This window comes from Phyllostomus discolor, chromosome 4, assembly GCF_004126475.2.
Source record: "Phyllostomus discolor isolate MPI-MPIP mPhyDis1 chromosome 4, mPhyDis1.pri.v3, whole genome shotgun sequence".
NCBI lineage: Eukaryota > Metazoa > Chordata > Mammalia > Chiroptera > Phyllostomidae > Phyllostomus > Phyllostomus discolor.
The window spans coordinates 186811194-186827140 of record NC_040906.2 but is presented as its reverse complement, the minus strand read 5'-3'; the positions used below and the strand labels follow the sequence as shown (position 1 = coordinate 186827140).

Genomic DNA, 15947 nt, shown 5'->3' with positions numbered 1-15947 from the left:
CCACATGCCTGGATTCTGGGCCAGGTTCCCAGTAGGGGACACGGGAGAGGCAACCACTCATTGATGTTTCTGTCCTTCTCTTTCTCCCCTTCCCCTCTCTGTAACAATAAATAAAGAAAATCTTAAAAAATAAATAACTTTATACTTAGCACTTACACAAATTCCTATGCATTTCCGTCCATTTAAATTTAACTGTATAAATTTATATAAAAGAATAGAGAAGTAAAAACCTTCTTAAAGTTTTTTGGTGTGGAGCAGAGAGGTATTGGTAAATATGGCAGTTGGACAGAATTTTCAGATATTCATTTGGATAAATAATAGTGTGTTTATAGCACAGTTAAACATTAGTAAAAATTAGAAACAAATTCAGATAAAAAGGAGTATGCATTGAAAATGACCAAAAACAATAACAGAGAAAAATTAAGCAGCAGCACTATAAGTGAAAGTGGAGATTGGGAATGATCATCACTCCTACTAGGTTATTGAGAAGACTCACGTAAACTAAAAGTCATCGGAGAGACATGGACAGAAAGAAGTCCAAATGAAATAAATTCCACAGAGGACTGAGTCCTGCTCTCTAAGGTAGCGTACACCAGTAGTCACGTTAATACCCGGGAGCATTTATTAAGACGGAGAGACACAGGAGAGCAGAGGAGCAAGCCTTTTACAGGCAAAGTGATTTTGCTGAGATAGAAATGATCTGAACTTCTAAGAATCATGGGGACTAGCACGATGGATTGGGATCTAAAAGACCCCAAATGTGAGTCAGTCCTCTCCACCCATCAATTCTACCAACAGGACAGCTGTGGCATAAGCAGTAAAATAGGAAACTGGGGGAAAGGCAGAGTTCTTTGAATAGCTAGATGCTTAAATCTCAATTCTCCTAGAGGTAGCAACTGATACCTTATTTGGGGGATATTTAATAGATATTTTGAAATTAACTAAAGCAATGGCTCAGTCCCCAACCCAGGCCAACTCCTGGTTTGTACAGAAAGATCCACCTTTCATTGTAGTTTGATAAAAGAGGAAAATGTGAGCCTTTCCTGAAGGAACATATTTTTTATTTCATTCTTCACTGATTATATATCTAGCAGTTCTAACCTAAAATCAGAAATAATGAAGTATATAAATAAGCAGGAATAGGTGACCCATAATTGAGAAAAAGAACCATTAGTGAAGGGTGATCAAAATGTCAGAACTAGACAAGAACTTTAAAATACCATTTATACATATATTCAATAATTTCTTAGGATACCTGGGAAAAATTAGTGAAAAGATGGAGAATTTTAACAGAGAAATGGTAAAAAAAAAAAAGGATGGAAATTCTACACCTGAAGAGTAAATGAATTTAAAAAAGTAAGTAAGTGGGCCTATGAGCAGATAGTACACAGTCAAAAAGAAAGGATCAGTGAACTTCAGGACAGGACAATAAAAAATTAACCAAATTGAAACTAAGGGAGTGGGGAGGAGGTAACAGAGCATCAGACCTGTGTGATGCATCAAATGAACTACTAAACAGGTATAATTGGAATTCCAGAAGGAAACTAGAGAAAAATAGTGAAGAAATTAATGACCTAGTAGTTTTCAAACTCAGTAAAAAACATTAACCTAACATATAAAAAGCTTAGCAAACCCCAAAGCTTTATGTAAATGAAACCCCACCTAATACATCTTAATTAAACTAAAGAAAAGGAAACCTAAAAATGAATGGTAAAAGCAGTCAAGTGAAAACGTATTACATTCAGGGGAATAACAATAGGAATGATGGCTACCTTCTCATAAGAAACAATAGGCTGAACTCTGCCTGGTGTGGCTCAGTGGATTGAGCACGGGCCTGCAAAGCAAGGGGTCACTGTTTCAATTTCTAGTCAGGGCACATGCCTGGATTGCAGGCCAGGTCCCCAGTAGGGGTTGCACAAGAAGCAACCACACATTGATGTTTCCCTCTCTTTCTCCCTCCCTTCCCCTCTAAAAATATATAAATAAAATCTTTAAAAAAAAAAAAACAATGGATGAAATAAAGTGCTGAAAGAAAATGGCTATCAACCTAGATTTCAATACCTAGCAAAAATATTCTTTTTTTTTTAAAACTTTTTATTTGGATGAGATCCCATTTGTTTATTTTTTCCTTTTGTCTCTCTTTTTTAAAAAATATTTATTTATTTTTTAGAGGGGGAATGGAGGGAGATAGAGAGAGAAACATCAATGTGTGGTTGCTGGGGATTATGGCCTGCAACCCAGGAATGTACCCTGGCTGGGAATCGAACCTGGGATACTTTGGTTCCCAGCCCGCGCTCAATCCACTGAGCTATGCCAGCCAGGGCTGCAAAAATATTCTTCATAAATGATACCTACTAAAGACTTCTCAGGAAAAAAGAATAACATAGTCACCAGCAGACTTATTCTACAAGAGATTTTGTAGGAAAGATAAATGATCTCAGATGAAATTTTGAATCTGCAGAGAAGAATGAAAACCCTGGAAAGGATAAATGTACAGATTCCAGCACAAATAAAGCCCCTTTTTTATTACAAAACCACAAGCATGCAATTCTGTAACACAACAATATCACACTCAAGCACACTATAACATTTTAGGTGAAGTGTTCAAGTTAATACTATAAATTATTACATGCATATTATTACCCTACCAACTACACTCAAGCAGGCCTTCTGCCTAATGCTGTACATCTAAATATAAAAGACTAATTTTTCTAAAATTATCAGAGACTATTGACTGTTTAAAACAGCTATATTGACAATATATTGTGGGATTTATAACATGTAGAAGTAAAATAAACCAACAGTAGCATAAAGGGTGATAGGATAAATGAAATAATACTGTTTTAAGATGATTGTATTATTTATGAAATGGAAAATCCTAATTTCATGCAGACTGTAATGAAGATGTCTATTGTACCTGTAGATTAACCATTACAAATATAAAGATATATATTGAAAAATTTAGCCATACAGGATATATAATGTGGAATAATAAAGATATTTGTTGTTCCAAAAGAGTACAGAAAAGGAGGAAATAAAATAGCAAGATGACAAATTTAAACATAGCCATACTTTAATTGCATCACATGTAAATAATACAAGCATTAAAAAGCAGAGGTTGTCAGACTATTTAGCAGTAACTATTTATAGACACATTGATTTTATATTTTTAAAAATTTATTGATAGATTGATTAACTCTATAGATGTTATATTTTCTTAAGTTCATTTTGAGGTATTCTGATTTTAAAATACTCCATCATAAATTGTATATTTTAACTATGCTTCTACATCATTAATATAGTTAGAGAACAGATATTTAACTTAGAATATAAACATTGCAAATAACATTTTATTTAATGTTTCCCATAAAGTAAGTGTGTTAGTCAGTATTCTGCAGGAAAAGAGAACCAATACAGTGTGCTTGTAGATAGATTTATTTTAAGGAATTGGTTCACAGGATTATGGAGGCTGGGAAGTCCAAAATCTTCAGGCAGGCTGGCAGGCCAGACACTTAGGGAAGAGTTACAGATCAAGTTCAAAAACTGTCTAATGACAAAAGTCCCTCTTTTTCAGAGAGGTCAGTCTTTTTTGAGGCTTCCAACTGATTGGATGAGACCTACCCACAATAGGGAGCGTTATCTGCTTTACTTAAAGTCTACTGATATAAATGTTAACACCATCCAAAAAATACCTTCCCAGGAACTTGTGGGATGTTTGACCATATATCTGGGTACTGTGGCCTAGCCAAGTTGACACACAAAAATGGCCCCCACTGCAAGCTACTTATTATGAGCTTTCACCTTTATAAAGGTGAAATAAGGTACAAATATAGATAAATATAGGTTATTTAGGTAAAATTTATATAGAACAGAGCTATTTGGGGATATTTTAACTTAAACGTAACTTTCTGTATAGTCTTCACTGAAAGTTTGAACAAGCATGTATGATTGTATTTCCAAATGGTATTATTTAAAACTAGGATTTAAAACTAAGATTATGTCTTTGGATAACCCACTTCTAAAACTTAATTTTTAACACATCCCAAAATTGGAATGGTTAATTATGTAGTTATTTTCTAATTTTATAAACAAAATATAGATTTCTTTGTATTCTTTTTGTTTAATTTTCATCATTTTGAAGTTGCTTGTAATTGGTAAGAATTTTAAAATCAGTAATAGCTCTAGGTCAATCTGACAGCAGATGACAACAGTGAGGACACAGGCGTCACGCCAGTCTGGTCCTAGTGGCTGCACCTAGGGAGGGTTGTGGGAACATGTGGGCTGGGGCAGAGAGGATTTCCCCATTTGTTCTGTATATACTTTGATATTGTTAAAATCTTGCATTAAGAGCCCTGGCTGGTGTGGCTCAGTGGATTGAATGCCAGCCTGTGGACCAAACTGTCGTGGGTTCGATTCCCAGTCAGGGTGCGTGCCTGGGTTGCAGGCCAGGTCCCAGTTGCGAGTGAGTGGGAGGCAACCACACATAGATGTTTCTCTCCTCCTCTTTCTCCCTACCTTCCCTTCCCTCTGAAGGTAAATAAATAAAATCTTAAAAAAAAAGAATTGGCATTATTTGGGTAGGGTGGGGGAGAGTGGTGGTGAGAAAATGGAGACAACTGTATTCGAACATTAAAAAAATTTTTTTAATTAAAATTTCACTTTAAATAGAAAAAAGGAATCGGCATTATTTTAATATTTTACAATATATTTTACTCGGGTTTTGAAAAAATATTTTAAAATTCAAGGCCAGTGTTACTATATGAATAAAAATGTGTCTGTGAAAATTACCTTGAAAATTGTTATTATACTTAATATAAAACTGTTTATTTGCTCTGTGGTACTTCTTCAGAAAAGGATATCTTTTTCTTTCAGGCACTCTTGAGGTCAGAAATCATAATTTATCCTTTATAATTTATCTTTTATTACAGAGTACCAAGTAGCCACTCAATATATATTAGTTGATTAAATAAAGGTGGTACTGTCCTTTATACTGCACTGTCCTGATGGTACTGTCCTTTATACTGCACTGGCTAATAATAGATATTGAGAAAAATTTTTTTAATGAAACAAAATTTTTTAATCATGTTTCATGGTACTTTGTTTATTTTTGTACTTTATTTTGAATATACTCTTGCAAAGTGACAAAAAGTGATTGTTTTGTGTTAATCTCAATCATACCTTAAGAAAAATAAGTTAAATGCCTGTAAATAAGAACTAATATTTTGTTTCAACTAGGAATTTTGCTAACTGCCACTAGCAGTACACTGCAGTCTCACTTCTAACCATCCCTGCCTGTGAGAGCCTTGAGGATTATTTGAACAAACTATTCTATTCTATCCTAACTCACTGGTTTGCTGATGGACAGACTGTCAAGTAAATGAGATCCACACGTGTTCATTTTTAACTAGAGCTTGACTTTGAACCAGTATCTTTACAGATGAGATGCAGTGTGTTATATCCTTAGGAGGTGTTTATTACAGGGAAATGGAGTAAAGAACATTGGGAACAAAAAGATAAATCCTTACATGATAAAAGGATTTTTTTCAAGTTTATCAGTCAGTGTTATCATTTTAAAGGGAGAATCAAAGGGAATTTTAATTTTCCAGATACTCCATGGTGATTGAATAAATAATACAATGTGTCATAGTAGGAAGTCAGATCAAAGAGAAATTCAAATAGATTTATTTATTCTTTTTTAGAAAATAAGGAAGTGATTTCTTCTAGCTTTGGTGATATTTCTTTATGAAAACTTGATGACCTCGAGTCAGAAATAAATTTTCAAGGAAGAAATGCAGCAGGGCAGAGATAATGGTGTATGTATAATTTCTGAGCCGACAGCAGGAGGTGGACACATTTTGCACTATTGCTGAAGGCCCCTGGAAGGGGGAAATTGGCCTATCGCACCTGAGGTCGAGTCTCTTGGCTAAACTCCCCAGCTGTTTGTGACCGTAGAATCCATGATAGAATTTTAAAGGGCCCTGCCATGCAAGTGATGCTTTTTTTCCTTGTAAGCTGTAGGAGTCATGTCTTACTGACATAAATGTTTTCAAAATAAAATGAACAGGTATAATAAGCACATATTCACAGCCTTTTCTTTTCATAGGAATTATCAACACAGAAAAAATGCCTTCGAACCAACACGTAGATGCAGCACCAACGGTAAGACAATGTATTTCTGCTTTGTTAAAACTGGTAAGAAGCTACACAGTGGTACTGGCTATAGTTGTGACATTGTAGAAAACTCTTGTCACCTCCCTTTTGTCGGAAATTTATATCCTGTCAAGAAAGTGAACCTTATGTTTTCTAATTGATGAAGAAAATTTACTAATTTTTGCCAAGGTGTAAAAAAATAACATCTGTATCATTTTTATGGGTACTTGTTAATATTAATGTTATAAACAGAACAGTTTTTAATTTAAAAATACCTCATACTCTTGACAATGTAAATCTCTGTGCAAATTAATTTACACCCTTTCTAATATGAGCGTTATTGTGTGCACTAGCCTCATTGAGAGTGAATGTTTTGCAGCAGTGGAAGAAGGCCACTATGCTTCCGTTTTCTTACAGATTACCGGGCTTCGTTATCATCCAAGTCTTTTCTTTTATCCTTCTTATATTACTACCAGGCAACAAAAGGCATTTAACAGTTGCAGTGTCACTCAGTATATTAAAAATAATTATAAAGATGATATAGAAAGAAAATGATTAAATTTTGTCCACGAATGTAATATCTACGTGAAGTATATACCAGTTGGTAATTCCCACTTGAAAGATTTATGATGATATAGACCAGAGTGTATGTTCCTCTTCATAAAGCGTAACCTTATTTCTTGTCCTTGCTATTCATTAAGTACTTCATACAACTCATCATTTCCTGCTGTTAGAAAAATTTGGTAATATCTAATATCTTTTTCAAGAAAATGAAGACAATATCCTACTATATTTGAATTTTATTGATAATATTTTCCTCAAAGGCAGATTGACTCCGATTTCTATTTGTAATAAACCCATATGAGTAATTCAGCATATTTGATGACTTTTAGTAGTCTGTGGAGCTGCAGTAAAGACTGGTGTTTGAGGAACTGATCATCACTGTAATATTCAAAAATAGTTGGCTATCGTGTGTGTTGCAATTATCCTTTAGTAGCCATAGTCTTAGGTAAGTTTTATTCTTTAGTATTTAAAATTAAAGATTAGCAATTATGGAAAATAAATTATTTTAAAGTATTTGAATCATATACACATTGGGTTATTTTGCATACTTTTGAAATGTGTGTTACTCCTGCAGGCATTCCTGTGGCACCGGTGTTTCCGTTTCTGGAGGGATTTTTGTACATTCTGGAACTTAGAAAAGTGCATCCTGGCAGAGTGTTTTGTGTGTAGGCTGATTACAGATTCCCATGTTAATTAAGTGGTGAAATAATAGAACCGAATCGTCATGAACTCATGAGAATGAGAAATAATGGTATTAACATTCCCAGTAGTGATCTCAAAATAACTCCAATGATTTAGGAACAATATCTAATAATAATAGTTTAGGTACTGTTGGTCTTTTGATTGTTTTTCCCATTTAGATTATAAATGTCAGTTTCTATTATATTAATAACATTTCTACTCTGTGCAGTCAGTGAGTTTTAATATATTCGGTCGGTGTATACAGGCCCTCCCCAGACACTCAGTTCTCCAGGTTTTGACTTGAGCCAAGTTTCCTTTTTACATTTTTTAAAGCTCTTCTCCTCTCTCTTTTTACTACAAACTGTGTATATTCTACTACCCCTGTCCTCCCCAGTCCCCCGCTTACTGACCGCTACCTTTGGCCCTTTCTCCATAACCTCTAAATAGAATGTGTCCATTACTCAGTGTCCTGGAAGATAAAGTCTGATTTTCACAGAAAATACAATTTTACCTAATTTCCATCCTTTGCATCTATATGTTCTCATTTTCTTTAAAGGGATTAAGAGAAGAAAATATGTAGAGATGGAAGAAATGGGGAAAGGCTTGCCTAAAAATTTTTTTTAAATATTTTATTTTTTAGAGAGGTCAAGGGAGGGTGAAAGACAGGGAGAGAGATCCTCATTCGTATGTGGTTTTCTCTCATGTGACCCCTACTGGGGACCTGGCCTGCAATCCAGGCATGTGCACTGACTAGGAATCAAACCTGCAACCCTCTGGTTCACAGGCCAGTGCTCAGTCCACTGAGCCATACCAGCTAGGGTTGTCTAAAAAATTTAAGGTGGGATATTTGTAAGTTCAAACTTTTTGTACTAGGTTGGCCTGAAAAGGAGAGATATTCCTGGAGTCTGAGAAAAAAATAGAAAGGGAGTTGGCTAGGATTACAGAATGGCTGAGGCTGGAGCCCCAAGTGACTTCTTGACTTTGTACCTAACCAGCAATTTCTAGTGTACTTCTCTCTACACGTTAGCATCCCAGTTCCCTTCTGCTCTGAGTACCACCATGAATGCCTTGGGTCTAAGGGAGTGCACGATACTGGCTACAGCTATTCATTGGGTGACGGAAAAGAGACTTTCTCAAACCTCTATAACAGGGAAAGGTGTGTGTCTTACATTCCGAGTTAGAATGAGCTTTTCAGTGAATACATGGTTGCAGAGGATAGTTTGGTTCTGTAGCACTGTAATATGATAGAGTATTCCTTAAGAAAATATAGGTTGTCCTGACAGAAATCACCTGTGTATCTTTGTTCTGTGTTTTCTCTCATTCCCTTTTTAATTTGCTTTTTAAAATTTTACTATATGCACTCTAATATTTACATTTGGAAATTTTTCTTTCTGATGTAATTAACATCATATCTGTTTTTGAGGTGCCTTTGATAGGAAGTAAAAAAAATATCCCCACATGGCATTACCCCCTCCATCAAAAAGAAGCAAACCTTTCTTGTTTACTAGCTATAGTTACTCCTTACTTTTTTTTGCATTCTAAGTTCTTAACCTAGTTTATATCTAAGAGTACATTTTTAAGTTATATTTTATAGTATCTCTTAGTTGTCTTTGCATAAGACAGCTTGCCAGGATTTTTAATTATTTGGACATAACCTTTTCCTCTCAAAGCACTGCAGAAATTGTTCGTCTTTGGCTTCTAGTGTTCAGTAATTCAGGAGAGACATTGGATATCAGTAGTTATTCTTTTGTATAGGGAGCTTGTTTTGCCTGCTCGTGTATTACAGATTTTCTTTTATTTATACCTAATGTCCTATTTCAAATTTAATGGGTAAATTTGTGGCTTCCTTTTCACTGATTTTTGTTGTGAATGGTATTCCCTCAGACATTTTAGTATTGTAGGAAAAGCAAACAAAATATTAGACAATCATAATATTAGATTATATGAAAATAATTAGACTGTGCCACTTTAAGAACTAGTTGCTGCACCTACTTGTAGTCTACAGCAAGTTAAGGATAATATCAGACTCAGATTAATCAAAGGTCACTGTCTGAACCCTGGAATACTGGTGTAAAAGTTAGTTAATAGTTAAGTCGATACTAGCTTGAGTCCCATATTTACCTTAAATGAAGGACTCATTTGCATATCAAAGAGAAATAGTAACTAGCATAAGGAAGTCTTCCCTCACGTGTTTGATCTTTTCTTATTTGAGATTATTACATGAGGAATAAAGTTAAGCCCGTGGCTGTAATTACAACCACGTGCACAGCAGTTCCCATAGCTCTTCCTGTTGTCTGGTGGAAATAAAACACGGTACACCGTGCTGAATATTATAAATAACTATGATTTGTGGAGAATTGTTTTTGACTGTTTTCCAGTAAAAACAGATACAGTAAAATTCAGATTGCATCAGTGTGGCCTGTTGTCATCAGTCATCCATTTTTGTAAAGCTTCTTCAGCTCCAAAACTGCCACACTGACTAATACTGCTTCTCTCTTTTTACTTTATTAAGTGATTCCACAACCCCCGCTAATAAGAACAGTATTCTTTTAACAAATAGATTTTTTGGCAGTTTATAAAACTGCAGCTGGCACTTCCACAGAAGCCTACACATCTACCGCAGCAGGCGGGAGCAGCGTCCCCTCCTGGGACACTCAGCTACGGACCGCGTCCGTCCAGGGGCTGCATTAATTATTAGGGATTAAAATGTCCTAGTTTGATTGGAAACTTAAATGTTGATTTATTATTCTTTCTCATTGGCAGACCAAACAATTTACAAGCCATTCATTCATTCATTCTGGCAATTACACTTCTTCTAGGTTTTCTAAGGGCTTGATAGGTAAATTTTTGTCACCTAATTTTTCATCAGTAATAGACTTTAATGTGTTTTAGAGTGTTTTGTTATTCTGAAAATATATCTGAGATGTTCATGATATTGCTTGGCCTTAACAATAACTTTATTCATAAATGTACTTATCTGAATTCTACAAATTTAATTTTATTCCGAGACTCTCAAATTTCATGGTGTCTGTACCTATTCCACCACATTTGAGTTGTTAGGTTGTTATTATTTAGCCCACTCTGTAGGTGCATTAAGATTGCTGCATATTGCATTATTACACATTAGTAGAATATATTGTATCCATATATTTATATAAAATATGTTTTTCACATTTTAGCATAATATTTGGGACAGCTTGTTTATGGATAAATTCATGAGTTCAAATAAAATGTCTTTGATCCAAAGGAAGCACTTTATTTTCTTCGGTTTGTAGGGTTTTCCAGGAATTCATAATACGTAATTTGGGGTGAATGTGCCCCTGTAAAACCCATAAAATAGAACCCATGGCCAATCTCTTCCTGTAGGTAATTGCAGGGTGGAGAGGGAACTGATAAACCATAAGCTTTTATAGCTGAAGTCATAAAAGAATCTGTTTTCACTTATCAATAAAGTAGCAATTCAAAGCAGTTCTTTTGAAATTCAAATACAAATACAAAATAGGTTTCCTTTAAGACTACTGTGAGTTGTCCATAATATAATATTTTTCTTTAAGTACCTGCACAGTAGCTTTTTATCCAGAAATTTTAAGTTATGTCGATTTCTCCCATCAGCACACTTCACTGACATTTATGTTTCTCCTAGGCTTTTCCCCTTAATTCTGTTTTGACTATTCTAAAGTGTTCTACCTGGCAGACTTTTAACATTCTGAGAATTTTATATCACTGGAGGATTATAACATAACAGTGGCATAATCTGAGTTTGTTTTCTACATTACCAGTAAACATTAGGAGTGTGCATAGCATAGTACAGTACCAAGCACCGGATAGAGAAGAGAGTGGTATGGCAAAAGTGGAAATATAAAAAATATGAAACATGCTTTGTGTCTTTGAGTAGCTCTTAGTCTCGTTAGAAAAATTAGCTGTAAACAGTTAAATCCCAATATATGAAACGGATAAAAGTTTAGAGCAGTGTGAAACAGATGTCATGTCACCAAGGCAGCTTGTACTCAAGTTAAGGAATGTGGGTTCCCTAACTCATTTGCTCATGGGTGACACCCATTCATTCACTCATGGGTGTCAAACTCATTTTCAAGGGGGGCCACATCAGCCTCGAGGTTGCCTTCAAAGGGCTGAATGTAATTTAAGGACGGTATAAGTGTACCTACTCCTTAACAGTTAAGCGAGAGCTCCATGCTGCCGCCGGGTAGAAACAAGGTGCCAGGTGGGATGAAACAAGGTGGGGGGCCGGATGCAGCTGCGCGCCTTGTGTCTGCCACCTGTGGGTTAGGCCTTGAGTGCTGCAGGGATTCCCAGGACTAGAGTGGTTTGGGAAGACTGTTTACAGAAGGCTGTTAGGGAAGGTCCTAATGAGAAAGGATGGGATTTAAAAAGGAATAGGATATTCTAGACCAGAGTAATGCTGTGATCAAAGAGCCATAGGAGGAAAATACAGATGATACTCAGTTTGACTGAAGCAGAGTATTTAAGAACATGAGCTACAAGATTAGAAAAGGTGATTTGGGCATGATTCATAAAGATCACTGGATGTTAGATAAAGAATTAAGACTTTCTCAGTAGAAGCAGTAGTGAAGCATTTGAGCATAGAATATGATCAAAGGGGTAATTTTTTGTTATGTATTCTTCAGACTATAAGATGCACCCCACCCCCCCAATTTGGGAGGAATAATGGTTGTTAATGCTGCTGTTGAGTTCTGTTTACATTTACATTAGTGAAATATTATTTTTGTTATTAAGTATTTTACCACATTTTTTGCTTCAAAATTTTTTTTGCCTATTTTCCTCTAACACCTAGGTGTGTCTCATGGTCCAAAAATATGGTATTTTATTTTTCGATTACAGTTTGTATTCAACACTATTTTGTTTTAGTGTCAGATGAGCATCACAGTGGCCGGACATTCATATGCTCTACGAAGTGTTCCCTCTGATAATTCGTGTCCACCCAGCACCAGGGACCATCACCATGGCATTGTCGACTGTATTTCCTGTACCTTCCCTCACATCCCAGTGTTGTGATGATCAGTTAGTACTTCTTAATCCCTTCACCTTTTTTAACCCTGACACCCAATGCCCCTCCCCTCTGGCAACCGTCAGTCTGTTCTCTGTATCTGTGTCTGTTTCTATTTTGTTTGTTCATTTGTTTATTTTGTTCATTAGATTCCTCATATAAGTGAAATCATATGGTACTTGTCTGTCTCTGACTGTCTTATTTCACTGAGCATAATACCCTGTAGATCCATCCATGCTGCTGCAAATAGTGAGATTTCACTCTTTTTTATGGCCAAGTAATATTTTGTTGTATATATATGTCCAAGGGGGTAATGTTGTTAAACAGGTTAAAATAAAAGGTGGATGGTAATAGGAAGAATATGAGTTATGAAGCTATTGCAATCCACATTTGAGGTGATTCGGGTCTGAGTAAGGAAAAGGCAATGGAAATGGTAATAGAGGTATGCCTTTGAGAAAGATTTGAAGATTAGAATTGATGATAGTGACTCAGAAGAAAAAGATGGTAAAAGATGATTCCCAAACTGAGAGAATGATGACTCCAATAACAGATTATTTTTGAAAACAGGAATGAAGGCTTATTTTCTTAGAGAATAATAGATTCCATTTTAGACATGGTAAATTTCAGGTAACCAAAGGCCATGAATAAGTAGAAATGTTCAGAGAACTGAGAATATAGGCTCGAATCTCAGAAAAGGGGATGAGTTTGAAGATCTAGATCTGTTGTGCTTGACAGAGCCGCACTCTGCAGCGGCGGGTGGAGGGTGGGTGGGGGGCGGTGGAGAAGGGAGAACCAGCAGTCAGGAGGCTCAGGCTTCAGCTGCAGGAAGTCATTTGTATCATCATGGGCTGGGAGCAGGCGATTCTTCACTAGAGCGGTATCCACAGTTCCCTGTCCAGGAAGAAGGCAGATATCCAGTCTTCAGAAAAAGCTGAGTCAGAAACCAGTCTCTGCCTACTCACCTCCCAAATCCATTCTCCACAAAGTAGTTTCTCCAGAACATAAATATCATCATGCATTAAAGATCCCGTGGTGTACTCATCTCCTACCACTTGAAAAGCTATGTAGCATGCCATTTGAAGCCCTTCTTCTGCCTTTCTGAGCTTATTTCCAGCTCTTCCCCGATACTCACTCTGGCTACTCTGAGTTCCTTGCAGATCTGCAACCATGTCTGGGTGTTTCGCACTGAGAAGTAATATAAGAAGAGGGGTTAAGAACACTCAGTCCCGAACCAAATTACCTGACTTCCAGTCCTAGTTCAGCTGCTCTTGCTCCATGTGACTTATCTCTGTGCTTCAGTTTCCTGATCTGTAAATGGGGATAGTAGTACCTACCTCCAGGATTATTGCAAGGAATGAGTTAAGACACATTGCACCCTACTCAATATATTTCTGTGTACCAGATATTGAGTATTATTTAATCACAAGAGATGGCCAGATAACAAGGACAAGAACTTATCCCAAGCCTGAGAAGATGTCTTAGGTTAAGAATCAGAGGGAGGGCCCCAGGGTCCCAGTTAGGTCAGGAACATCAGGAACAAGGGAATCTGATGAAAATTGCCACAACAACCTGCGTGTGTCTTGACCAGCCTGCCTTTTTCTTTTTTCATTTTTTTTTATTCTCACCCAAGAATATTTTTTAATTGATTTTAGAGAGAGAGGAAAGGGGAGAGAAAGAGAAAGAAATATTGATATGAGAGAGAAGCATCAATCAGTTGCCTCCCATAGGTGCCCCAACCAGGGATTGAACCCACAACCTAGGTATGTGCCCTGATTGGGAATTGAACCTGCAACCTTTTGGTGTACAGGATGATGCTCCAACCAACTGAGCTGCCTGGCCAGGGCTCTTTTTTTGGTTTTTGAGGTTTGTTTGATTATGCATCAATTTAATTGCATATTCTGAGTCTCGCCTGGAATCAGTGCAAGAGTCCAGTTACGACAGGACTGGGACTATCTCAAGCTGTCCTACACATGTAATCACCTTATTCATGAATTCGAAAGTCGTAACAGCCAGAGTGATCTTTTTAAAATGTAATTCAGAATGTGTTATCCTCCTACTGAACACTTTTTGGCAACTTTTCCCCACATTTAAAATAAAACGCAAACCCTCTCCCAGGAGCTTGTAGGGCCTTCACAGTCTGATCTCTGCCTTCCTCCTCAGCATCACCTTATGACACCCTTTGCTAAGTTTCTTGAACAGGGCCAGGCTGTTACCTACTCACACATAGGCCTTTGAACGTTTGGTCTCGGTGAAGGATATGCACACTTTTGCATAACAAGCTTTTTCTTTGTGTGTGTTACATGCTATTGAGTTGGCTCCAACTCCTGCTGACCCCGTGAATGAGTGATGTCCACAGGGTCCTGTCCTCAGCAGCCCTGCGCAGCTCCTGTAGACTCCTGCCTGTGGCTTCTTTTGTGAAGTCGGTCCAGCTCATATTTGGTCTTTCTTTTTTCTTGCTGCCTTCTATTTTTCTAGCAATATTGTCTTTTGCAAAGAACCCTGGCTTCTCATGATGTGTTCAAAGTAGGACAGCTTCAGTTTTGTCATTTTTGCCTCCAGGCATGTTTCAGGCTTCATTTGCTCTAGTACCCCACGTGTTCATCTTTCTGATGGTCCAGGGTATTCATAGAGCTCTTCTCTAACAACACATTTCAAATTAATCAGTTTTCCCCACTGTCCACCTTTTGCATTTCTGCATAGTAATCGTATGAGGGTGTGGATGATCTTTGCCTTGGTCTATAATGACACATCTTTGTTTTTTGTGATCTTTCCTAATTCTGTTTCTTTAGATCTCAGCAAATGTCTCCCCAAGTAAAAAGTGTACTCGATCCAGAGAGGGATCTGCAAGCTTTGTTCAGCACTACAGTCTGAGCACTCTGCGAAGCATCAGCACATATTATCAATAACTAGTATTATATTTCCAGTAGTTATAACAATCCTGAATAAGTTAATCACACACCTTTATGGTCATTAATATTTGACAAAGGACACAAGAGTATACAGTGGAGTGAAGACAGTCTTTTCAATATATGGTGTTGGGAACAGGTGAAAAAATGAAACTAGACCACCAGCTTACACCATACATAAGAATAAACTCAAAATGGATAGAAGACTGATATGTTAGTCACAAAACCATAAAAATCATAGAAGAAAACATATAGGCAATAAAATTTCAAATATTTCTCATAGCAATTTTTTTTTGCCTTGGGCAAGGAAAAAAATAAGCAAATAGGATTACATGAAACTAAAAAGCTTTTGTACAGCAAAAAAAGCCAAATAAAAAGGCAGCCCACTGCATGGCAGAACATACTCACCAGTGACACTTTTAATAAAGGGCTAATTTCAAAAATATATAAAGAACTTATACAGCTCAACACAAGGAAGACAGTAAAACAACCCAATTTAAGAAGTGAGTCAAGGACACGAATACACATCTTCAAAGAGGACATACAGCTAGCCAATAGACATATGAAAAAATGCCCAACATCACTAATCATCAGAGAATTGCAAGTTAAAACCTCAGTGT

General features: G+C 36.6%; 1 protein-coding gene across 1 annotated transcript in view; it reads left to right on the top strand.

The window, feature by feature from the left end:
• AHI1 (Abelson helper integration site 1) overlaps nucleotides 1-15947 on the top strand; it is a 176751-nt gene that overhangs the window by 97666 nt on the left and 63138 nt on the right. Inside the window, 1 exon segment of the mRNA XM_028510246.2 lies at nucleotides 6104-6159. Coding sequence (XP_028366047.1) covers nucleotides 6104-6159 — 56 coding nt within the window.